General features: G+C 44.4%; 1 protein-coding gene across 1 annotated transcript in view; it reads left to right on the forward strand.

The window, feature by feature from the left end:
* The window catches only part of arl10 (ADP-ribosylation factor-like 10), a 41,439-nt gene extending 16,931 nt beyond the window's left edge, over positions 1-24,508 (forward strand). Inside the window, exons 3-4 of the mRNA XM_080779902.1 lie at positions 11,792-11,967; positions 21,942-24,508. Coding sequence (XP_080636028.1) covers positions 11,792-11,967; positions 21,942-22,112 — 347 coding nt within the window. The 3' untranslated portion in view covers positions 22,113-24,508. The remainder of the gene's footprint in view (positions 1-11,791; positions 11,968-21,941) is intronic.
* Positions 24,509-25,556: the final 1,048 nt, after the last annotated feature.

Raw genomic sequence — 25,556 nt, forward strand, 5'->3', positions numbered from 1 at the left:
AATGTTAATCCCATCCCGCGGGAATCACATGACCCACGGAATGTCACTCTCTAGTGTGAATTTAACGTTGTCTGGAAATGCGTCTATGTATTCAATTCATCAACGTAGCATGAAAAGTTATCACACCAATCTGCAAGCTCACAACGTGTCGATGTAGATCAGCTAGTTGAACATTTTAAAATGTTTTTCAAAATGGTAAATAAATAAAAGGCAAATAGTTTAGGGATAAGTGGGTATAGGCAGTGACAAAAAATGTATACAAAGAGGGGAAAAGGATCGGAATTGACATTGACCCCCCTCTCCTGCTATAGTGTTCAGTGGGAGGCTTACAGAGTGAGCTGCTAGCCTAGTCTGTGTCTGTGCTAATCAGATACACCTCACTGGACTCCGGCTGGCTTCTGACAGCCTGCCTGCTTTCTTTTTAACCGATGGGAAAAGTCACGCTTCATTGCTTTTCACCGTTTGTCGTGTGGAAAGCTCGTATGTCCATAACTATTACTTGTCAGGAAATGGGGGAGAAAAAAAATAATAACCTGTGTTCCGATCAATTGGATCGTTTGACCACTTGAATTGACAAAAAAATGGAAATGGTGAAATTAGCAGATCTACAGGCCTGAATGCAGTTTCTTTGTGTTTTTTTTGGCCTCAGAAGGCTTCATCATGCTTCCATTTACAAAATAACACTTTGTCTAGCTTTTAACCCATTGATGACAGGAACCCCTTTTGGTGTTTTAAGAATGATGTTATACTTTAGCTATTGAAAAATAGCAGCTCTACAAGCTCATAGTGGCGCGCTAGGAACTGCTGTTTTTGAAAAATCGTGAAAATGTGGCTCAAATCTTTGAATAAATCCCCTCAGAGCGAACGTTTTTTAACTAAAATCTTTGCTTCCTGAGGGGTCCCTGGAACAACATATTTTCAGATGGGGGTCGGCTGCCAATTACATATATGTTTGGGGGTCCTTGACATAAAAATGTTTGAGAATGACTAACATGAAAACATGGGTTTTTCAGAAAATGTCAGAAGACATTTGTAGAATCGGCTAAATGGGTTTATTATGATTCCTTTACCGCAATTTATTTTTTAACATGGATTCTGTTACAGTACAGTACTGAGTACAGCATTGCATCCCAGGACACCCAGAGGGTAACATGATGCATCCTTTCTCAATTTAGTGCGTCTAAGGCCTGACTCACACGTTCACAACAGATTGATGTATGCTTGTTGTATGAGACTTATTTACTGATGCAAGCTCGCAATTCATTTCCAATGGGAGTCACATGGTTTAACACAACAGTTTTGTTGTATGAGGGGGAGGGGGGCAGTCGAAACACAGCCGAAAGCCGTACGACAAAAATGTTGTGTCAAACCATGTGACTTCCATTGGAGATGCATTGACACTTACCCTTTGTTTACATCTAGCATGCATCTAGCATGCATCAATGTTGTATGCTAGATCGGTGTGAGTGAGGCCGGAGGCGTGACTCACACCTTTACAACACAGACTGATGTATGCTTGTTGTATGAGACTTATTGACTGATGCTCACAGGGCATTTCCAATGGGATTCACATGGTTTGACACAACATTTGTGTTGTATGAGGGGGTGGGGGGCAGTCGAAACACAGCCGGAAGCCGTACAACGCGAATGTTGCGAAGGTGTGAGTCAGGCCTAGCATACAACATTGATGCATGCTAGATGTATGAGACTTGTTTACTGATGCAAGCTCCCAATACATTTCCAATGGAAGTCACATGGGTTGACACAACATTTTTGTTGTACGGCTTTCGGCTGATGATTAAAACAAAACAAAAACAAACACGAAACATACACAATTTGGAGATGTGGGATTTCACTTTTGGTATTGATCCTTTTACTTTAGTAAGAGTACTTCTTCCACCATTGTCTGTGACCAGATTTGACTGAGAGCCTGTCATCGTGCAATCCAAAATGTGTTAATAGCACATTTCACATACTAGCTCTGAAATAAATGTCAGAACTGAAATCGACATTTTATATGAAATAAATTTAGCTAGGTGTAATATATAAACTTTATTACAGGCCCACAAGGTAAGACAGTACATCACATATACGAGAAAAAAAAAGAAAAACAAATACAGTACATTTACCCAGCCCCACAGGTTACAACTCTAGGCGAGGCACTCATGCCAGTGTCCTCTGATGGTAGAAGTGTACATTACAGAACTACGGCCAGGATCTGTCATCTGTCCAATGAGTCTATTCAGTGAGCGATCCAGCCTGCTCATGGATTTGAATGTCAAGTTCCTCAACAGAGCCATGAATGTGGTGAGACCCAATGAACAGAAAAGCCCACTGGCTCTAGTGCTCCTGGGCTTTTTTAACAGAATACGAAGACAGTCATTATAGGCTACTTGCAGTTTGCGTAAGCTCTCCTTCTTGTACTTCACCCACAGTGGAGCTGTGTAGAGAGGGGTGCAATAAGCTCTAAAGAGGTTTACCTTAACATCCGTAGTACAATGGTGAAATTTACGGACCAACATGTTGGCTTGTACATATAGCATTCTCCTCTGTCTAAACATGTCCTCGTCATCCTCTAAGGTATCTGTTATAATATGCCCAATATATTTTGTAATCTTCTTTAGTTCTACATATGAGTATCATGCTCTTATTGGCATTATACTGAATATCAAAGTCAATACTGTAATTTGTACAAATATTGAGTAGCTGTTGGAACCCACTGCTACTAGGGGAAAGTATGGCAAGGTCATCCGCGTACGTAATCTCTGCAAGACATATGTATAAGCCATATCTCCAAAACTGGTGGGTCAAACTGAACAAACAATGAATAATAATTCAATGACTCAATGTCTCCCATAGTCCCATTCACGGTGGGTCACGTCTGTCGGCTTGGCTTGCCGGCAGACTTGGAAGTGCATGCTGTCGTTCGCTCCAGTGAAGGAGGAACACGTTCTCCCATAACTCCCCACTGCCCAGGCTTGTTGGCTTATATTCTAATGTTTTTCCGTAAATGAATGTCCTACTTGATCTCACTAGAGCGTTATACAAAACACATCAAATACATTAAGGTGGAGGTCATGCCCAAAATGACGACAGCAAGTTGAACAGCAGTGGTGGAAAAAGTACTCAATTGTTTTCACTGCTGGAAGAAACTGCAGCCAGTCACTCAATGTTAATAATATTTGTCGTAGCACAATTTGAATTGTGCACCCTATGGCCAGAAAAATACTGAAGTCTGTGTGTTTGACCAGGGTTTGACTGGATTGCTGAATTCCTACAATGCCCATAATGCATTAGTGCACTTCCCCTCCTGAGGGGGAGTCTGCATGGAGGTGTGACTTTGTAGTCCAGGAAGGAAGTGAGACTTTTTCACGACAAGTTTTTGGTCATGAACATGGCATCATGACTAATATAAAAAAATAAAAAATCAGACCCGTCTGAAATGAGTGGTACTGTACTGTACTGTACTGTACTGTACTGTACTGTACTGTACAAGCCCTCCTGCCTGGCATGTGTGTGGCTGTGTTAAGCTGTGCAACAGTGACACTTGGTGGTGAACGAACGCTATAATGCTATTTTGATGCTCGGACACAGGGACACAGCCATAGACATATCTGTCTATAGGGGTGGTTGCACCACTCAAAAAAACATATTACATAGTGAAAGAGTGGTGGCACTCGGAAATAGTTCGTATAGGTGTAATGGACAAATGGTGAGCAGGTTGGCCACCGGCCAGGCTGACCCCAGAAGAGGCAGAGGCAGAGGAATTCCTTTTCAGGTTTTTATTGGTGTGTGTGTGTGCTGTACAAAGGGAATATACAATGTTTGGCATCAGTAAACATATCCAGACATATCCAACAAACCAAATCATGAATAGCAGTTAAATCCAATAACTTCAATAGTAAATAATATTCATATCATGAAAGAATTAATATCCCAATAAGTCATGATCATCAATAATGTAGGCCTAATGTGTAGGATGAAAGCATCAAGGGCAGCCTATTATACACAATATCAAACACCTACACAATACACACATATATAGATATGAATACAATTATGTCGAATACACAGTATATATGTATACACATGTATAGACACATACATATACATACATACATTAACACACACATACGTGAACACACATATGTGTGATGCAGTTAGGCAGGCCAAACACTAGGTCTATTAGTCCACAGTTCAATGCAATGAATCATTAAGGAAATAAACAACTAAGAACTGCTGGTCATAGTATAAACAATATACACACGCGCACACAGTTGGAGGGTGAAGAGAGAGATGGTGCTGGAGGTTGGTAGACAACAAGCCGGTGTGGTGAAGCATGCATGAATGAGTGAGTGCAGCTAGTCCTATTTGTAGCCTCCCACACCTGTGTGCAGTGAGCAAGCTGCCAGCCACTCAGCCTTGATTGCAGGATTGGCAGGGAGGCTCTATGGGCCTTTTCACAGCCACCCCGGAATTTAGGTAAATTCCTTTTTATACAAAGGCTCAATTTTCCTCCTCAGACACCTCCGGAAGAGGGACTATCCTGGCAACAGGGCGGAGATAAGTCTGGTTCTTCACCTGGATCTCAACAGTTCGGACGCGACCATCACGACCAGGAATGGTCTTCGTGACCCGGCCGGTTGGCCAGGAGGCACGAGGCAGGGGTCCACGATCATGACCACTCGACCTTTGGTCAGGTTGGGTGTTTCCTGTCTCCATTTCCCCCTCTGTTGAAGGCTCGGAAGGTAATCTCGGATGAATCGAGCCCAAAAGTGGTCAGCCAAGACCTGGCTGTGCCGCCAGCGGCACTTGCCGATGAGATGGTGGTCTGCATAGATAGCCTGAGGGAGTGAGGCATCCTTTCGGCCCATCAGCAGGAGGTTTGGGGTGATTGGATCAGGGTCAGCGATATCTGAGGAGAGGTAACCAAGGGGCTTGGAATTCAGTATTCCCTCCACTTCGATAAGAACTGTTCGCAAGACAGTCTCGCTGCAGGTCTGGTCACCCAAGGCGACTCTCAGGGCCGTCTTAACGGATTTGATCTCCCAATCCCATGTACCTCCGAAATGCGGCGCACCCGGAGGGTTGGATTTGAAGGAGATCTGGTGGTCAGATAACTGGTTCTGAAGCTGAGGCTCCATCGTTCTGAAAGCTTCCTCTAGCTTTGTTTCTCCTGATCGGAAGTTGGTACCACAATCGGCGAGGACCTCGAAGGGGGTCCCCTGTCTTGAAATGAACCGTCTCAGGGCCATTAAGCATTCAGCATCCATACTCTCCAGTAGATCCAGATGGACACATCTGGTCGTCAGACACTTGAACAGGATGCCCCATCGCTTCTCCAATGGTCGGCCGATCTTGATGGTGATTGGTGAAGGGCCCGAAGCAATCAACTCCCGTCGACCAGAAAGGAGGCTTGTACAGGCGGAGACGGGCTGGTGGTAAATCTGCCATCTTGGGTACCACTGTGCCGGCTCTCCATTTCTGACACTCCATACAGGCGAACTGATGTTTGCGAATGGCCCCTCGTCCTCAAATTATCCAATACTTCCGTCTGAGTTCACTCTCCGGTCCCGGGTGGAGGAGATTGGAGTCGTAACTCTTGATGAGTAGCCTGGTCGATGGGTGTTTGGAGTCAAGGACGATGGGATGAATAGCATCGGGGTCCAAGTCCTCAGCCTGCCTCAATTATCCGCCAACTCTGATCAGCTCAAGGACTTGGTCGTACTCAGGAGCCAGAGAGATGAGACGGCTATCCTTCGACACCTCCTTCCCCTCCTTTAGAGCTTTCAAGTCTTCAGGGAAGCTGCTCGCCTGAGACTGCTGGAACTGGATTGTCTCTGCAGTGATTAGTGCCATTAATGTAGTGGCCAACTGGGCACCCGACAGGGCGGCACTGAGCTCTATTTGGGGCATGGATGTTTGGCGCTTTGGGGCGACCCGAGACCTTGCCATGATGAAGGAGACATGAAGGTTGCCATCTTCATCTGCCACATGGAGGTACGAGGCGGCGCCATATGCCCGTTCAGATGAATCACAGAACACGTGGAGTTCATACCTGGACTCGGGTCGGTCAGCACCAGGTGGCACATAACACCTCGGCATCTGCACCTCCTCGATCTCGGATAGCTCCGACTCCCAAGATGTCCATCGCTCCACAAACGCAGCCGGGTGGATGGGTTCATCCCATTCTCTCTTGGTGTGCCACAAGTCCTGGACTAGGACTTTGGCTCGAGTTGTATAGGGGAGAAGATAGCCGAGTGGGTCATATTGGCTGGCTATGGTCCGGTATATGCCACGTAACGTGGGGGTCTCAGTATCCAGAGTTGAGCGGTTTCGGTAGCCCAGAGTATCTGGAAGGCAACTCCATCTCAGTCCTAGAGTGGACTCTTGAGGGTCAGTGCCCGATTGGGAGAGCTATAGGTCAGTACTGCTCGACCGGGCATCTGGTGGAAGGTGTTGGACAACTTCTGCCGCATTGCTAGCCCACTGGCGCACCTCAAAGCCTCCTTTGGCCAGGATACAGCGGACTTTGTCCAGGAGGGCTTTGGAGTCAGCCGTGGACGGTAGGCTCTTTAGGCAATTGTCCACATAGAATGCCTTCTCTACAGTGTCCTGGATGTCAGGACAACTGTCCTGAAATATCCAATATAGGTGATGAATCAATTTCTGTTTTAAAGATGTAGACGTTTAGTAATTCATAAGTAATCTTCCATCCCATATGTTCAGGGGGTGGCAGAACTGGGTGCTGCAAGTGGGCCTGTCGCCAGACCAATGCCTGGAAGTGCAAACGCTGAATGTGGAAGTAGAGAGAATCCCTGGTCTCTCTATTGTCATGCCCTTGAAGAACATAGATGTTGTCAGCATTCATCGCAACATACAATCTGCAGAAAAAAACTTCTGCGTCCTGAATGGTGTGATCACTCCAGGAGGACCTTCACCAAGCCCTTTAAGCAGATGGCTATACTTTACAAACTAGGGCTGTCAGAACGAATTTCATAATATGAAAGAAATTCGAATATTTAAAAATATATATATATTCGAAAGCTAAAATTGCCATTCGAATGGAGTTATTAATTCTATTTAATATTTTTATTTTGTTTTATGTTATTTTATCCGCTCACTAAATGTATTGAGTAACGCATCTACCGCTGTGAAATCTCCCCGGCCGCTTCCACTGCAGGTGCACGCCGGTCACGTCGCAGAAGAGGTCATTGATTGGCTAACGTAGGGCCAGATTTCAGGGTAAGCCAATCAGAGACAGTCTACAGGGTGGGCGGGCTTACTGGCTGTTGTAAACAGTAGCACATTTAATCACAGACACACAAACCCTTGTAACACATACATAGATACGTCTAGTATACTACACAGACAGAAATCGCCGGTAGAACGAAAATCATAATACAGTCTCACGACGCAACTTTATTGCACATCTGTGCTTGCCTTTCATCCACGCTTCTATAGCCTTTTAAATCTCATTTCCCATCCACGGGCACAAGCAAAGTGATATCAGCATCTTCCACCCGATATGTGGTGTTGTTTCTGACGAGGGTAGCAACTAGTTAGCATGGGAGCTAACATTAGTTTAACTCTAGTCCATATCGTTAGAAGCCAAGGAGTCCTCCTTAATAACACACTCGATGCTGCGTTTACACGGGCAGACACAGACGAATGCTAATATAATTTGGAGCAGGCCGAGCAGCTACTGTACACGTCTGTTTGCATCAACATGTTGCTGGCTTCACAATGAATGATAGATTTTATCGTTGCCTCTGCCCGTGTTTAATGGTCAGGATTTCACTGTCCACAGCAGGCAGACCTGTCAAAACTATGCACTTCCAAAAACTCACAAGACATGCCAGCCACGTGTATTATTATAGGCTAAATATGAGCTAAAATAAACAATGTAAATATTCGAATATTTTCGAAAATTACAAATAATTAAGCAATGAAATTCGAATTGGATTATAGAGGTGAACCGACAGCCCTATTACAAACACATTCCAGCATTTCTTCTTTGTATGGCCTGCAATGTAGGATGTTGAGTCACTCACAGTCAAAGCATGGAAACGAGGAAGCAGCTTGAGGACCTGTTCTTCCATCTGCAGCTTTTCAATTATTGCATGAACCGGGATGTACTTTCTTGCCTGTACCTGCTTTCATCCAGACTTGTTGGCACGGCATCATGTGGAAGAAGGTGATCAGCAGTAGCAAGACATCAGTGTCTCTTGCAGAGACAACAATGGTCGCTGCACTGCTTTTAATGCAGTGAAGAACAATTATTGTGTCTGCTTCTTCATGCTTATCTTCCAAGCTGTCTGTGTCAATGGTTGATCACCTGATCATGAAATGCCTGAAATGCCTGATCATGAAATGAAGGCAGGTGTAGAGTAGAGTGTAGACTAGTGAACTGAACATTCTCTTTATATCAAGTACTTCATACCAGCCCCTTATGAAACTACTTCTCCCCAAATCCAAATGGATTTCATTTTCCATCCTGAATGGCAGTAACTAGCATACAATGAGAACTGAGAAGATCTCCACAAAGGTTTACTCATCAAAACTGATTATAAAACTGTAACCATCAAAGCATGCACTCAACATATAATGGTTATGTGACCATGGCATGTGCATAATATAAAATCGTATAAGTTGTATCTGATATTGATTAATATGGGGGGTGGGTTCAATTAATCGATTATTAATCGGCAGAGCTGTCGACTATTCGATTTGGCTGATGGTCACTTTGTGGCATCCCTACAAGTTACAACAAGTGAGTAAGTGACTATCTAGATAGATAGATACTTTATTTGTCCTTTCGGAAATTTGTTTTGTGCACAGCAGTCATCAGGATATACATAAAACATGCAAACAAACAGATCACAGACAGTACATAGACAATAAAGAAACAGTGCCAACAGAAGGCCACCAGTCATAGTTCCAAGAGGCATCACATCACACTCTATGCACGGAACTGAGATGGGGCCTGCTTGTTCATAAGTCCTATACTTATGGGAACAAACGATCTTGAGGCCCTAGCCTGCAGAGAAGGTACCATATACCGTCGCCCTGATGGTAAAAGCTGGTATTGGCTGTGTAACGGGTGTGTGTTGTCTCTAGTAATGGCTTTCCCCTTCCTGAGTACCCGGGTCTCATACATTGAGGTCATACTCTCAAATCGTACCCCAGCAATTTTGCTGGACACGCTGATGATTTTATGGAGTTTGTTCTTATTAACCAATGATAATGAGCCATACCATGAAACAAAACAAAATGTCAATGCACTCTCCACAAAGGATCGATGAAAGAGTGCCATGATATTTTTTTCAACGTTATACTGTCTCAGTCTGCGCATAAAATGCAGCCTCTGCTGACCTTTCTTGTAGATGGAATGAGTGTTGGAATTCCATGTCAGCTTGGAATCAATCGTTGTACCCAAATACTTATATTCGTCCACCATCACTACCCCATCCCCACCAATGACTATTTCCTGGTGTGCATGGGCACCAGTCCTAAGGTCCAATATGACCTCCTTAGTTTTTTTTATATTAAGCTGGAGGAAGTTACTCCTGCACCAACCGGAAAACTCGTCCACTGTTCTTCTATAGCTTATCTCATCATCCTCAATCAGACCAACAATAGCTGTGTCGTCTGCGAATTTAACAATACAGGTGTTATCTGACTCACTCCTGCAGTCGCTTGTGTACAGCGTGAACAGTACCGGTGAAATCACGCTCCCTTGTGGAGCCCCCGTGTTGGTCGTAATGGGGAGAGATATTGCTTTATTCACCTTGACCTGTTGTACCCGCTCAGTCAGGAATGACTCCACCCACCTGATGATATTGGTGTTAACACCCATATCAAAGAGTTTCCTCATCAAAATATGAGGTCTCATTGTGTTAAATGCAGAGGAGAAGTCTACAAAGAGTACTCGAGCATATCGTTTCTTTTGAGGTTTATCTAGATGGTAGTAGATTTTATTAAGCATAAGAAGAAGAGCATCATCAGTGCCCCTCCCCTTTCTATATGCAAATTGCAAGGGGTCCATTTCATGTTGCACATTATTAAGGAGGTTATTTAAGATAATGCGCTCCAAGCTTTTTATTAACAATGATGTCAAGGCAACTGGCCGATAGTCGTTAAGGACTTTGGGATTAGACATTTTCGGCACTGGAACTATATATCTCTCTTCTATCTATCTTTCTATCTATCTCCCCAATTTCCACTGAGATTATGGGGTGAATGAATGTGGCCAGACCCATCTTCTCTTTCTGTCATAGTGACATTGTCCTGCATCAGATCATGTCCAAATCAGGTTCTCCAATCTCCAGTAGCCTCTTCAGTTTTTTGAAGATTTTTTCAACCATTCCCTTACGGAGCTATGTGTGTGGCTGGCTGGGTCTGAGCACTATGTGTGTGGCTTGCTGGCTGGCTGGGTCTGAGAACTATGTGTGTGGCTGGCTGGGTCTGAGCACTATGTGTGTGGCTTGCTGGCTGACTGGCTCGGTCTGAGCAAAGATAGATAGATAGATAGATAGATAGATATTATAGCAGTGACTGACTGAGACATCGAGCGTGCATCCGAAACTGGTTGTGGCCCCCATCAAGTGACCTTTTGACCAATGCGGCCCTCGCCCCAAGTTGAGTTCGACACCCCTGCATTAGATGCTTCAACTCTCTCTTTATCACTGAAGCCACCTTCAACAACTAGTAACTACAGTCTTGTTGACTGGTGCTTTCAGAAGCAGCTGCTGAGATAGGAAGTGAGGAAGGTCTGCCTTGTTCTCTTCATGGGCAATGAAGTTCACCCACTTTTCAGGAAGTGGCAAATCCCTGCTTGTAACTGGTCTCCTGATTGCCAATGAGCCTCTTCCACGCCGTTTCCGTGTTCCACTTTTGATAGAGTGCTTGTGGTAGCGATCAAACAAGACATCAATTCACTGGAACTGTGCTCCACTTTGGAGAACAGATCCAACAAAGACATCTGCAAAGTCTCCAACGGTCTTAGCTCCTTGTGGCTTTCCTGTGGCAATGACCAGAGCTTGACCATCAATAATATGTGTTGATTCACCCTGCAGGTCTCTGCTGACATTGCATGCCCAAATCATCTTGAAGCCAGTCATGATCGTATCAAGTATTGTCTTTGAGCAATACAGCCACAGACAGTGGAACAACAAACAGTTCACCATGTTCTTCAGGTCAACTGGCCGTCCTGCTTCATATGCAGCGATGAGGCGCTGCAAGATGTTTCTGTCTGCCTTGACAGCTTTTGCCTTCCCAGTTTTGCCACAATTATTTATCAGTATTATAGCCCATTTCCAGTTTTGAGTGATTAATTATGCTAATTACTCCATTTCTGACCACACGGTGACCCGTATCACTCGGCATACGGCAGAAATGGATTCAGCACATCAAAATCATATAGAAACTACTCATTAAGTACTTTTCCTCAAGAATGCCTACAGGGTCATTTTCTAAAGGGTTTTTTCTATTTCAGGACTGGTCTACAGGTGTGTAAGTGGGACTGCGTGGTGGAAATGAATGTGGGAGTGGCCATGACTGTGACAATCATACTAACTAAACAAGAGTTCATGCAGGATTCAAATAGAATTTAAGGACCCTGGGCTTTCTCGTCGTAGTGCCTGGGATGCTCAGGTCAGAGCAGCTATGGGTCAACCTTTGAGAGCGGTGTGTTCTGGTAGGGATGTGGCCAAGACCCTCTCACGCCGGTGTCTGAAACAGCCTTAAATGTTAACTTTTTTTCCATCCTCACGTGTGTGTGTGTGCGTAGTTGGAGGTGGTGAGAATCTCCGAGGCTACTGGTCAGAGTATCTGAGGAGGACTCATGTCCTCGTGTACGTGGTCGACTCCTCCGACAGACGGAGGCTCCCACTGGCTAAAGCTGAGCTGCACCGCCTCCTCAGGGTGGAGCCCCGCCTTCCTGTGGTCGTCCTAGGCAACAAGCAGGTGAACACCCAGTTGACATGTCCTCTATTAAAACTACAACACCCAGTTGACATGTCCTCTTTTAAAACTACAACACCCAGTGAGCATGTCCTCTATTAAAGAACAACACCCAGTGAACATGTCCTCTATTAAAACTACAACACTGCATGCATTTACATGTCCTCTATTAAAACTACAACACACAGTGACATGTCCTATTAAAACTACAACACCCAGTGACATGTCCTATATTAAAACTACAACACCCAGTGACATGTCCTCTATTAAAACTACAACACTCAGTGACATGTCCTCTATTAAAACTACAACACCCAGTTGACATGTCCTCTATTAAAACTACAACAACCAGTTGACATGTCCTCTATTAAAACTACAACACCAGTGAGAGGAACGCACAGGTTTGTCTGTATCATAGAGTTATATATGGGTTCATGTGTTTGTTCCGACGGAGCATTCGTCCGAACGACAACCTACCTCAAACCCTCACCCTAACCTACCCCGGGGCAGCACACCTAAACCTAAACCCCAACCCTCTCCCGACCCCCAGAGCACCTCGGACCAATGCTCCTTCGAACCAATGCTCCGTCGGATCATAGTATGCCTCCCGTACAGTAGTTGCTTATTTGGGCTTGCTTCCTAATGTTGTTTAAACCATTGGTTTCCACATTTCTTCACGTCAAGGATCCCCAGATTAATATATAATTGTCCACAGACATCCATCTGAAAACCTCCTAACCTGACACACCATTGCAGGGGATAAGTTAATTCACGTGAGGTCTGATTAGTGATTAGGATGTTTTTTTTAAAGGTTTCGTAATATTTCATAATATTCATTCTTACTTTTACAATGCTTCGGCTGCTACAACTAGTGACGCAAGGTTAGGTCCAACTTGCCAGTGTGACAGTCTCTCTCTCAATATAAACTGATGCTCTAATTAACGAGTGGTGAGAGAAAATAACGAGCAAGTTTGATAGTTTATTATAATGTATTAGACATACATGAAAAAACAGCAACAGAGTAGAGTCAAACACTTACTGTATTCCAAAAGGTATAGCACCAAAAAGTCATTGCAGTCTTGTTTTCATGTAGAAAGAGTTCATATTTTAAGATATGTTTGGAGTGGAATGAAGAGCTCCATGATCATCATGTACTTGGTATAAAACACATTTAGAAAGTTCATTCATTTTTTATAAATGCATTTCCAAAAATCACCACTTTTCAAGTTATCTTCATATAATCACTAATGTTCATGATAATATAGCACATTTTTTTCAGTCTGTGTCTCATATGTGGGCTGTGTGCAGTTCAGAAACCCGTCTACCACTGACATCATCATTTGTTTTAATTAAGATTTTTTTATTTTTTTAAATAAGATTTTTATTATCATGAGAACGATGGTTTCAGCATTGCAACTTTTCAGGAATAGAAAGCCTGCAGCTTCTATTAGGGTAGCTTGGATTCCCCATCGATGACGTCACTGGTGGACGGGTTTCTGAACTGCCCGCAGCCCTTCCATGTGACACAGACCGAGTATAAAATAATAGTGGCATTTTATCGTGAACATTTGTGAGGACCAATTATATCCTTTCAGAGTTTCTAATCCTGTACTCAAGCCAACCAGGCGCCTGTTAAAAAGAAAAATACATATATATATATATATATATATACCAGATCCTTCATCACACTAAACAACTTCTGGACATTGTCAGTGAAGGACTTCTGAGACTGTATAGTCTGCTCATGATGCCTGATATCTTCATTTGCTACTTTGACCTGTGATGCCAACTCATACTGGGGTTGTCTGTGGCCAACACATATTTAATTGGGGTTCCTTGACATGAACACATTATAAAAGCACTAATCCAAACGTACTTGGATTATAATGGAATGTTAAGGGAAGATAGTAACGTATTGTCTACTGCATAATTGAGCGTGCAGTCGGCTGCAGTGTGAGTGTTAAGGAGGTGGACAGCTTCAGTATGGGAGCTATTCTGGAAGCTGGGTGTTCTGATCTTAATGATGGCAGAGTCTATTGTGAGAAAGAAGTTAATTACAATGTCGTTAGCAGGGTGAGATGACGTGTGCTTTGGAATCTGAAGGTCGTTTTGTAATCTAGCCTCATAGACTTTGGCCGCACTGCAGACAAATCTCATTCCGTTTCTCAAATCCGATCCTTCAGACTCTCTGTTATGTTACACGGTTATTAAATGTGATCTTTAGGACAGACTTTCCACACTATTATTAAAGGAGTAATCCACACCCAAAACAGGTGTAGTACTTAGTTCAGACTAGTCATTGGTCCGACAAACGATAACCTACCTCAAACGCTAACCATAATCCCCCCCCCCCCCCAGAAGTTAAAAACTTTCGCTCTGAAATAATATATATTCAAAGATTTGCGACACACTTTCAAGATTTTTCCAAAATAGCAGATCTACAAGCTCGTAGCGTGGCACTCAGTGACACACTATGAGATTGTAGATCTGCTATTTTTAGCTAAAGTATAACACAATGCTTAAATCACCAATAGGGGTTCCCGACCTGAATGGGTTATTGATTGATTGATTGATTGAAATATGTATTAACAGTTTGCAGAATTACAGTACATTTCAAGCACAAACTCAATACAAAGACTGTTAACTGTGAGTGGATGACCCAATTAAGCATTACACTTGTTTACAAGAGGGTCCACCGTGTTCAATTCATCAAAACATTTAGAGACGTACAAATAGACACTTATGTATACTTATACTGTATATACACTATATAGTCAAATAACAGAACAGGAATTCATCATAAAGGAGGTAAAAAGGGAAAAGAAACATATACAGTCCGTAGGTGCCCGTTAATAGTGTCCTGGTAATCACATCCTCGAGCTGCCGTTCATACAGAACTCATGGGTCGGACCTTAATTTTCAGGCCAGTTGAGAACTTCTATCGCTCCATTAACGGCAGCTCGAGGGTGGCAAGGGGGCGAGGAAAATGGAGAACAGGGGGCATCTTATATGAAACAATTCAATGCCAACATGTATGTTGGGACAGGATTATTGGCGGATTCAGGGCACCCAGCAATTACCGGCCCATTTCTAACCTCCTCTTCCTCTCCAAAATCCTGGAACGCACTGTTTTGGGACATATTACTTGTATTTGTGTTCTGTACCTAAAACAAGTTGTTTCACGATGTGCATCTTTTGAGAATTAAAACCCTTTAATTCACTCCTCACCTTGATGTGGTCTGGCAGAGGCTGAATAGTTTTCAGCCGTCCGGTTCTGGTTCTCCCGCTTCCCAGCCTGCTTGTGACCAGCCCATGCCCCAGTCAATCAGCCTGTGTCTGTATCTGCCAGCCCAGCTCCTGCACCATTGGAAAACCAGCCTATGAGCCTGCTGGCCTACTTTTGTAGCCAGGTAAAAATACCCGTCTATCCTGAGCCGACTGCCATCCAGGACCCATATGAGGGGTCATGCTTGGCCCTTTGTGTGGGGAACCGTGGGCCTGCCAGGAGAAGGCGTGGTCGCCATGGCTCTCAACATCCTCCCAGTGGTCTCCAAAGCACCCCACTGCCCAGCTCTCCACCTGCAGCCCCGTCTGCAGCCCTGGCTCCCCCGCCTGCAGTCCTGCATCTGCAGCTCACCGCCGAGGCCCCGCCGCTGCAGCTCGCCTACAAGGCCCCGCCGCTGCAGCTCGCCTTCCAGGCCCCGCCGCTGCAGTTCGCCTTCCAGACCCCTCCGCTGCAGCTCGCCTCCTCCGAAGCCCCATCAATGCAGTTCGCCTCCTCTCAGGTCGTGCCGCTGAAGCCTGCTGCCACTGAGGCTCCGCTGCCGCAACTCTGCGCCGCAATGCCTGTGTCACACAGTACTCCCATGCCTGTGCTGCCTGGCCCTCCGCTGCCCAGTACCTCAAAGTGGCCCCACCTGTCTGGTCGTCCTCCAGACTCTCCTCCCAAGCGGCCGGGCCGACTTCACCGGTTTCCTGGGTGGCTCCGCCCATCTGGTCGACATCCGGACCCTCCAAAGCGGCCGTGCCGACTTCACTGTTTGCCTGGGTGGCTCCGCCCCTCTGGCCGTCCACCTGACACTCCCCCCAAGTGGCCAGGCCAACTTCACCGTCCTCCTGGGTGGTTCCAACTGCCTGGCCGTCCTCCAGACCAGCTCCACCCTTCAGTTCAACCTGGCCATCCTTCTGGGGTCCTTGTCCCCAGACCCCTTTTCCTTTTCCCCCAGACCCCCTCCACCCACCCGGCTCAATGTTCCTTGTCTGAGTTTTGGGACATCTGGAAGCTGTCCGCAGAGGGGCCTCGAGGTACTGTCACGGTACGCTCCTCTGCCCTTGGACTTTGTCTGTGTTTTGGGACTGTACCTTATTTTGTAATAGTGTTCTGTGATTTCCTGTCTGCCTTATTTTCTGTCGCCTGCCTTGTCTCACCCCCCTGTATTAGTGTAACCCTAGCCACCTGTGTTCTGTTGTTGACTGTGTGTTTCAGTTCACCTGTGTGTAGTTAGTCTTGTCTATATTTATTCCCCAGACAGTGTTTTCAGCTCCTTGTCAGTTTGTTGTCGTGAATGATGTGGTCAGTACCTTGTGTTTCACTAGTTAAGTCCTAGTTATTCCAAGTCCTAGTTATGTCTAGTTGTTCCAAGTTGTTTCACGATGTGCATCTTTTGATAATTAAAACCCTTTAATTCACTCCTCTGCCTGTGTCTGGTTCGTTCTGCACCTGAGTCCTACACCTCCAGAACCACATTGTGACACCAATAACCTTTACGAATAATTTCAATCCGGTTTCCGTTCACTACACAGTACTGAAACTGCACTCACTAAGGTCACCAACGATGTCATCCTGTCTGCCGACTCTGGTCACCTCTCCATACTCATCCTCCTCGACCTCAGCGCCGCCTTTGACACCATCAACCACTCCATCCTCTTCACCCGTCTCCAGTCTTCCCTCGGTTTAACCGGCACTGCCCTTTCCTGGTTAGCATCCTACCTCTCCGATCGACAACAATTCATCTCCATCAATAGCTGCAACTCTTCCACTGCCCATTACCCATGGTGTCCCCCAGGGTTCTGTACCTGGTCCCCTCCTCTTCATCGTATACATCCTCCCATAGTGGAGCAGATTACTGAAACGATCGTTCATTTGGTGATACAAGCACCAAAATTGGCAAGTGCTTCAGAACCTACTCTCTCAGAAAAGTATGTTGTCCACTTGAAAAAAACAAACACCATTTTTCAAGATGGCCGCCATTCGAGGTGGTTTTAAACAGAGTTTGAGCTATATTGAGCTCTAAAATCCTATTTGATGGCCTATACTTCAAAATATATGTTCTTGAGTATGAGAAATCCACTTCTGAATTTAGAAAATTTAAAAATATTGAATATTATGACGATACAATGCAAATTAAACGAAAGAACACTCTTGGTGATGTTTCCGATGTGATGTCTAGGTGCGTGATCACCAATGTACACATGTGGTAGGACAGTAAACTGTGCACATTGCATTTCAGCAGTCCTAGAAGATGCGTTAAAGACATTAGTTTCACTTTCGGCTTTTGGACCAGTAAGCTACTTGTAGGGGAGACGTAGAGGTTGTCTTTGTCTCCCCCAATGTTTTTTTTAATATATTTTATATATATTTTTTGTTACTATTTGTTAATTATTTTAGTCCTCACATTTGCAGGCACACAACCGTGTACACTTCAGGCCGAAGCGATAACATTTGCATCATCCTCGGCATTCAGTCTTGCAACCGCATTTTGTCAACTGCTCACAAGACTGAGCAATGGGTGGAAGGGTTGTCCAGAGAACCTGCCAGACCTCACCATCTTTTTTGCCAGCCCCAGTTGGCAGGGCTTTCAGTTTGCATTTTGCACACTGTTGCCTGGCCCTATATGCAGGCAGCTTGGAAGGCAGACTGCTTCACATGCTGAACGAGTGATGCGCTTGTCGGTGGAATGGCATCATAAGACCTTTGCATCCGAGCAAACAAGTCCAGTCTTGCCTCATCAACCTTGCCTGTAGCGCTGTGCTTGTCATACATGGTGATGACAAACTTCTCAAGGATGTTGAGGTCCGCATATTCTATGATAGGTGGGTATTGACTGAGCTTTTTGAAGACAGGGCTCACTTCAGGGCAAACCTGCCATGCTTGCCATGCAGTTTTCTTGCCTTTACCGCGAAAAGCTGAAACTACATCACAGCCAGTGAAGGCGTGAAAGAGCAGCATGCCACTGGATTTCTCTGGGCCAAGATTCACCACCATAACATGAATTGGCAACCACCTAATGGACTGACCCTGACCAAATTCTACCCAAATAATTTCTAAGCCTGCATCCTGAAGAGTCGCAAAAACTGCAACAACAAGAATATCTGTGTCGCATGCCTTAATCAACACAGACTTCATCTGTTGCTTGGCTGCATGAAGAGCATGTGTGAAGATTCTCGAGTCAGCTTCTTCATGGTTGCAAGGACTTAAGCCTTTTGTTTGAAAGAGCCTGCTCTCCCTTGGTCACAACTACGACATTGTCGGGACACAGGGTCACTATCTTGTCAGCTAGGAACCCGAAGAGCTCAGTCTTGTTGTCGTTGTCTCGAAGGAAGCTCTTCCAGTTGGGTGGTAGTTTGGTTTTGTCTGTCACTCTACGTCGTCCTCCCTTACCTCTGTTTGTCCTTGTTTCAGCCTTCAGGCTTGAAGTCCAGTAGACTAGATTATGTATGTTCGCTCATACTTTGATGACTATGTCAGGATCTTTGGAACTACAGCTTGGACAGCATATTCCTCAAAGGTCTTTGATGTCTTTGGAGACAATGAATACACAAGAGAGGAACCACCAATGATAATAGCATCACATTTTGGTTGTTTGTCAGGAGGAGAAATGGTAGCTTCCAGAATTTTTGCAAGCTGAGACTTTTGACTAGAGTGGAATTTACCTGTGTCGCTCAGTGCTGCAGGGAAAGACTGATTCTCATGCTTAAAGAACGCAAGCAAGTCAAACTCTCGTGATTGGCAGGATATGAAGAGCTGCGAGAACAGTCGTCTTTGAGCTCAGCAGCACTGGGATGTGCATCGTTTTTTGTGTCCAATGTGAGCAGATCTTTGGACTCTTCCTGGAAAGGATTGCCCAGATCCTTCATCACACTAAACAACTTCTGCACCTTTTCAGTGAAGGACTTCTGAGACTGTATGGCCTGCTCATGATGCCTGATATCTTAATTTGCTACTTTGACCTGTGATGCCAACTCATACTGGTTGACTAATTGGCTAACTTCTGGTCCAGACACCATCCACTGTCACGGTACCAAGGACTGGCGGACCCAAATGCAGACACAGACAAAAGTTTGACAGTTCAAGGGTGTTTATTGAAAACAAACTGGCAGGCAGGCAGAGCAGAGCAAGGTCCAAACAGGCTGGTCAGTGCAGTGGCTGGCAGGCAGGTGTGGTCTGAGGAGGAGGAGAGGAGAGCGGTGAGTACAGGCAAAATGCAAACTAGAAAAACACAAGGAAACTGAAGTTCACTGGGAACAAACACTGGCATATACTGACTAGAAGTGTCTACTACCACTGTGGTTGATTTAACAATCTGGCGCTGGTGATGTGGGAAGGCCGGGTCTTTATAGGCTGGAGTTGATGAGCTGATGGCAGGCAGGAGCGTAGATTGGAATGAAGGGACTGGAAACAGGTGAGCCAAGAGGTAAATGGAGCCAAGCATAGGCCCACACACACACACCCACACATAGCACAGACACTGACAAGACAGAGACAGACAAGAAAACCACAGCCCTGCCTGGGACTGTGACATCCACCACCTCAGTGCAGATGGATCCTCAGTAACTCCAATGGCACCACCATCACTTTTAACAACTGCATTGGCCTGCTCGTGAGCTTGGTCAATGGCTGAGAACTCCCTGTAAGTCTTGTGGACCACAAACTTTCCCAGCTTAAATTCATTGAACACCTGAGGATGAGTTTGCTCCAAAGAAACCATGGGCTGTATTTTGCGTGTCTTAAGTACCAGGTCTTATTCCCTAACTTGAGTAAACTAAAGACCTGGAGGCGTGATCAATGCTCTTTGGCCACTCAGAATAGCCAAATGGCATTGATCACGCCTCCAGGTCTTTAGTTTACTCAAGTTAGGGAATAAGACCTGGTACTTAAGACACGCAAAATACAGCCCCATGTCTCTGAGGTGGATGGGGAGCCATCGAGCATAGTTCACATTGTTGTTTGCAAAGAAGAAGGGGATTAGAGCAGACAGTGAATTGAAATTGAAGTTAGCCTCTCTGAAAGATCTGACCAAAGAGAAAACCACCAATTCCATTGACAACACAAGCTTCCAGAATTTAAACTGAGGACTCTCCTCCCTGCGTGTCTCACACCAGTCATTAAAATTCAGGGCTTAGCAGGTGTTGGGAATTCACCTAATCAGGCCTAGGCTGGGGTTGCCATTGCAATAGTTTTTCTACATGTTTTAAAACCACCAGTGGTCCTTGAGGTGCAATTGCAATTGAACCTTTTTTATGGTACATTTTTTAACATGACAATTTATTTTCTCGATTAATCGTTAATATTGAATTATACTAATACATTTTCTTTTGGACACATTTCCACATCCCTACAATTAATTGTATTTTTATAAGATGATAATCTATTAAAATAAGACAATAGGCTATGTATGCCGTGCATCGTGTGGATGCCATCGGTCCGTTCAGTTTCATTAATTAAGTGTGCATTAAATAATAAATGGATTACAATAATATAACATTACCAGTATGCCCTGGTTGTGCTTTAATTGACATCACTCGTATACAAAAGTGAATAAATGATCATGGCTGTTGCCCTTTGCAATATCTGTGATCAGACAACTTCTGAAAACACTACATTTTAGTCACGTAATAGGCGCCATCATGAAAAATAGCGGCCATATTGGAATACCCTCTCTATCATTTTCCACAGCTGAAACACTCATCCACGCCTTCATCACATCCCGCAGTATCCTCTACGGCACCACCTTTAAGGTCCTCAATAAACTGCAATATGTCCGGAACTCAGCTGCCCGTCTGCTCACCAGTACCCGTTCCAGAGACCACATTACACCAGTCCTCCGTGACCTTCACTGGCTACCGGTTAAACAAAGAATCCACTTCAAAACACTCCTGACCACCTACAAAGCACTAAACAACCTGGCTCCCCCATACCTCTGTGACCTCCTCAAACGTCATGTCCCCTCTCGCTCCCTCAGGTCTGGTGATGCAAACCTCCTCGACGTCCCCAAAACCAAACTCCGTACGTGGGGTGACAGAGCTTTTGCCTTTGCTGCCCCAACCCTGTGGAATACCCTCCCTTAGGCACTCAGAGATGCCACCCTCCAAACTTTCAAAACCGCCCTCAAGACCCACCTCTTCAATATTGCCTTCCCTAGCTAACCCCTTTCACTGTATTTTAATGTTCTTTAGCTTTTAGTGTTTTTCCTTTTTTCTAATAAAGTTGTTTTTATTTTGTTGTTACCTCTGTAAAGCCCCCCCCCATGTAAAGCGTCTTTGGGTACTCAGAAAAGCGCTATATAAGTTTGAGATATTATTATTATTATTATTACATGTGTGTATTTCTCCTTTAAATGTGATATTTAGGACTGATTGTCATACTGATTGTATGCTTTCTTTGCAATTATATATAATCAAAGTAACTAAGTTACCAAATAGTTGTAGTGGAGTAAAAGTACAATATCTGCCTCTGAGATGTAATGGAGTAGAAGTAAAAGTTAAAAGTAGACGTAAAGTGCAAAATACCTAAAAATTGCTCTTAATTATTCCGACCTCTACCACATCCGACCTCTCCCTGTAAAAAAGTTTGTCCAGTCCTCACTTTGTGACCTTGTTCTTGAAAGGTGCTATATAAATAAAGCTTTATTATTATTATTATTATTATTACTCTCCATGCACCACTGAAATTCAGACATAATTTCTCTCTCTCTCAGGACATGCCCGGTGCAGTGGGGGTGCCAGAGCTCCACGAGGCCCTGTCCCTGGGCTCCGTGTCGGAGGAGCGCAGGCTGTACCTCCTGGCCTCCCAGCTGAGGAATGACTCCTCCTCCTCCTCCCAGCACGGCCTGCAGGCGCTCCAGGACCTGCTGCTGCAGCTGGTGTGAGGAGGAGGAGGAGCCGTCTGTGGAGTCACGCACGTTACAACTTCAGCTCATCCGCCATAGTCTTTTTAAAGTGGGAAATTTGGTAAATATTAGTTTTTTCCATTAACATCCTATGGCAGGCAAAATTTACAAAAATGTCAAACTTTCCTCATGCTTTAAGTAGCATGTGACATGTCAAACTAGGGGGTTTTCACAATTCTGAATGAGGTCAGCACATTTTGGCAAGTGGCTATGGCTGATTTAAACTAATTTAAACTAATGCTTGGAATGGATTCAGAATAATGAAAACCTCCAGTTTACATGCTACTTAAAGCAAAAAAAAAGTTTGACATTTTTGCCTGCCATAGGATATTAATGGTAGGGTCACAAGAAACCCCTAAAATTGCCCAATACCGACAGCCGGTCAGAAAGCAGATTCATGAATATATTGTTTAGACAAAAATTTAGGCCAATAAAAAAGACTATATACCAAATTTCCCACCCGTCGACCTCGACTGCCGGACTACCAGACAAGCTGTACATCGTAGGGTGACAAGATGTCCCCCCCGTTGCGTGGTGCGACAGTCCCTCATTTCCAAGACGTATTAGGCGTCCCGCAAATTGAGACTTGATCTGTCCCACATTGTGACTGGCAGGCATCTAGTGTCCGAATGCCTTAATAGTTGGCTTTCTGTTTTAAAGATGAAGTGCCACAATTTTTTCCCACCCTAAAACATGATCATCAGGTATTATTATAATATAATGAGCAAGAACTTTTTCCAAAAAGTGTACAGTATTTGTTAAAATCATGCTTTTATGTGGACACGCCCACCATCTCATTAAGTTTGCCTGGTTTGCCTGGTGGGTGGTGATGGGTGGTCAGATCTACCTGAACTGAAGCCGCACCCACAGCTGTAGTTGTATGATAAAGGGGGAGGGGCTGGGGATAGTGTGATGTCACTATACTATACTGTTTATTTCATTGGCCCGTTTGACTGTCAAGGGTTCAGCCTCCAGGAAGAAACCTTAAATACAAAGTTAATACACCATTGCACATAAAAACGACTCCAGGGTGTCTAATGAAGCACTGTCACCTAGACACATGAAAAACTGGAAAAAACTTGTGGCACTCCATATTTAAAGCTTTCTCGTTTTCTTTTCCAGCAAGATGATGTTTTTGTTTTGTTTAAGCCTTAAAATAACATGAGAAATATCCTCTGGTCTAGGCTACAGTACCAAATCGACCATACCACCCCATGACCAAAATTTGCATTTTAAAACAAAATGTGAGACTCCCGAGGGGTTTAATAACAACAATGATAGGAAATATTAGGCCCACGGTCTAATATGACATCAAGACATGTAACAGCAACTCAAGTAAAAAGTTGCTAACCCCGTGGACAGACGTCAAACTTCAAGCTTATCTCCACACACGCTGTATACGTTTCTCAACGTAGGGTCTGGGGACCACCAAGGGTCCTTGAGGGGCCCCCTGTGTTGATTTTGACAGCTAATTTTGATTTTAGACTTTTAGTCATAGTCTTTTGAACATTTTTGTGTTGTTGGTCTAGTTTTAGTCGACCAAATACTGTATAATTTTAGTCAACTAAATCTATAGTTGATTTAGTCTACTAAAGTGTATTTTGGCAGGCCTTTGAAATTGTCAATATATTTAGTCATAGTTTAATTCATCATAGAATAGCTCAGTTTTTGACAGTGAAAGATTTTCGTCATAGTTTTTGTCGACAAAATCAACACTATTGGAGGTTCTTCCAAGATTTTTCAAAAATGTAAAAAAGAAAATCGAAAATATAAAAGCTCACACAAGTTTGCACATCTGCTATTTTTTGATAACCACCGTTCTAAATCGTTCCATGTGTACTGTACACAGTGTTACAGAGCTGTAACACTTCATGGACCCCTGAGGGTCCCCAGACCAGAGAGGTCGTCCTCATGGCTTGTCGGGCGAAAAGGAGCAGACGTGAAGACGAAGGAATGCACTTTATTATTATTATTATTATTATTATTATTATTATTAACAGCAGCTATAGTGTTTAATGTTTGTGTTGTCTGAAAAGAGAAGGGAACCCGCACACTCGTATGCTCCAAAAGATAACTTTTATTGACGATGTTTCGAGCCAAGGCTCTTCATCTGGTCAAACTCAAGATGTCAGTGATCCACCCACTTAAATAGACACCCACGGGTCACGTTACTAGTCAGTGGGTGGAACTAACACTACATGGTCATTAGATCAAATATTGAAATATCATTAAAAACAGTGTTACACATTTCTCAAATCCACCACAGTGGAGTAAGACAAAAGGACATCATGATTATTAAATAATCTAAAACAGTGATTCACATAATCAGGTATTATTAATTAATTAGGCAACAATTCAAATATATACAGCATACAATAAAGAAATTACAAAAAGTGGCTGATGGGGAAGTCCTCGTTCATTCCCTTTGGGGACATTGTATTTAGGGTGTAAATCCAAAAGGATTCACGCTGTAACAAAATTCTATTCAGATCCCCTCCTCGCCTGGGGCATTTAACATGTTCAATCCCCTGGTATCTGAGAGTGGCCACAGTGTGTTTTGCGGACAGAAAATGCATTGCAACCTGGCTTTTAGGATCTTGGTTTCGGATACTGCTTCTATGTTCAGACATTTTTTTTTTTATATATATATTTTTATCCCACGATTTTGTAACCCATTTTTCACCCCTGTGTCAATCATCTAATGTGATCCTGGGCTCTACACACCCTCCGCCAACCTAGTCCCCATATATGGGGGACAAGGGGAGAGCAACAGACTTGAACTCATGCTTCCTTCATGCTTGAGTGTCCAAGTTGCTCCTTTACACCTGACAGGGGGGAGTTTCCCTGGTTGGACGTAGCGTGTGGAAGGAACACGTTATTCCAACCAGTTCCATTCCCCTCCATCAGGCGCCCCAGCTGGCCAGGGGGAGGCAGTTTAGAGACCAGGATTACTGCATGTTTTTGTGAGGGTACCTACCCTAGGGGATACAGGGAGAACATGCAAACTCCACACAGAAAGGCCCTTTCGCCAACCCCACCTTCGGGTATGGGCACTGATGACGTGGAGGAGGAAACATGCCGCCAGCACCCACAGCTCCCCGAGCGGGAATCGAACCCAGGACCTTCTAGCTGTGAGGCGACAGCACTACCAACTGTTACCGACCTGTAAGGGTCCATGTGTTACACTCTCAGAGTTACAGACCTGTAAGGGTCCAATTGGGTCCATGTGTTACACTCTCAGAGTTACAGACCTGTAAGGGTCCATTTGGGTCCATGTGTTACACTCTCAGAGTTACAGACCTGTAATGGGTCCATTTGGGTCCATATGTTACACTATCAGAGTTACAGACCTGTAAGGGTCCATATGTTACACTCTCAGAGTTACAGACCTGTAATGGGTCCATTTGGAACCCCCTCAAGGGT

The sequence above is a fragment of the Protomyctophum bolini genome (assembly GCF_963924005.1).
Source record: "Protomyctophum bolini genome assembly, chromosome: 13".
Lineage (NCBI taxonomy): Eukaryota > Metazoa > Chordata > Actinopteri > Myctophiformes > Myctophidae > Protomyctophum > Protomyctophum bolini.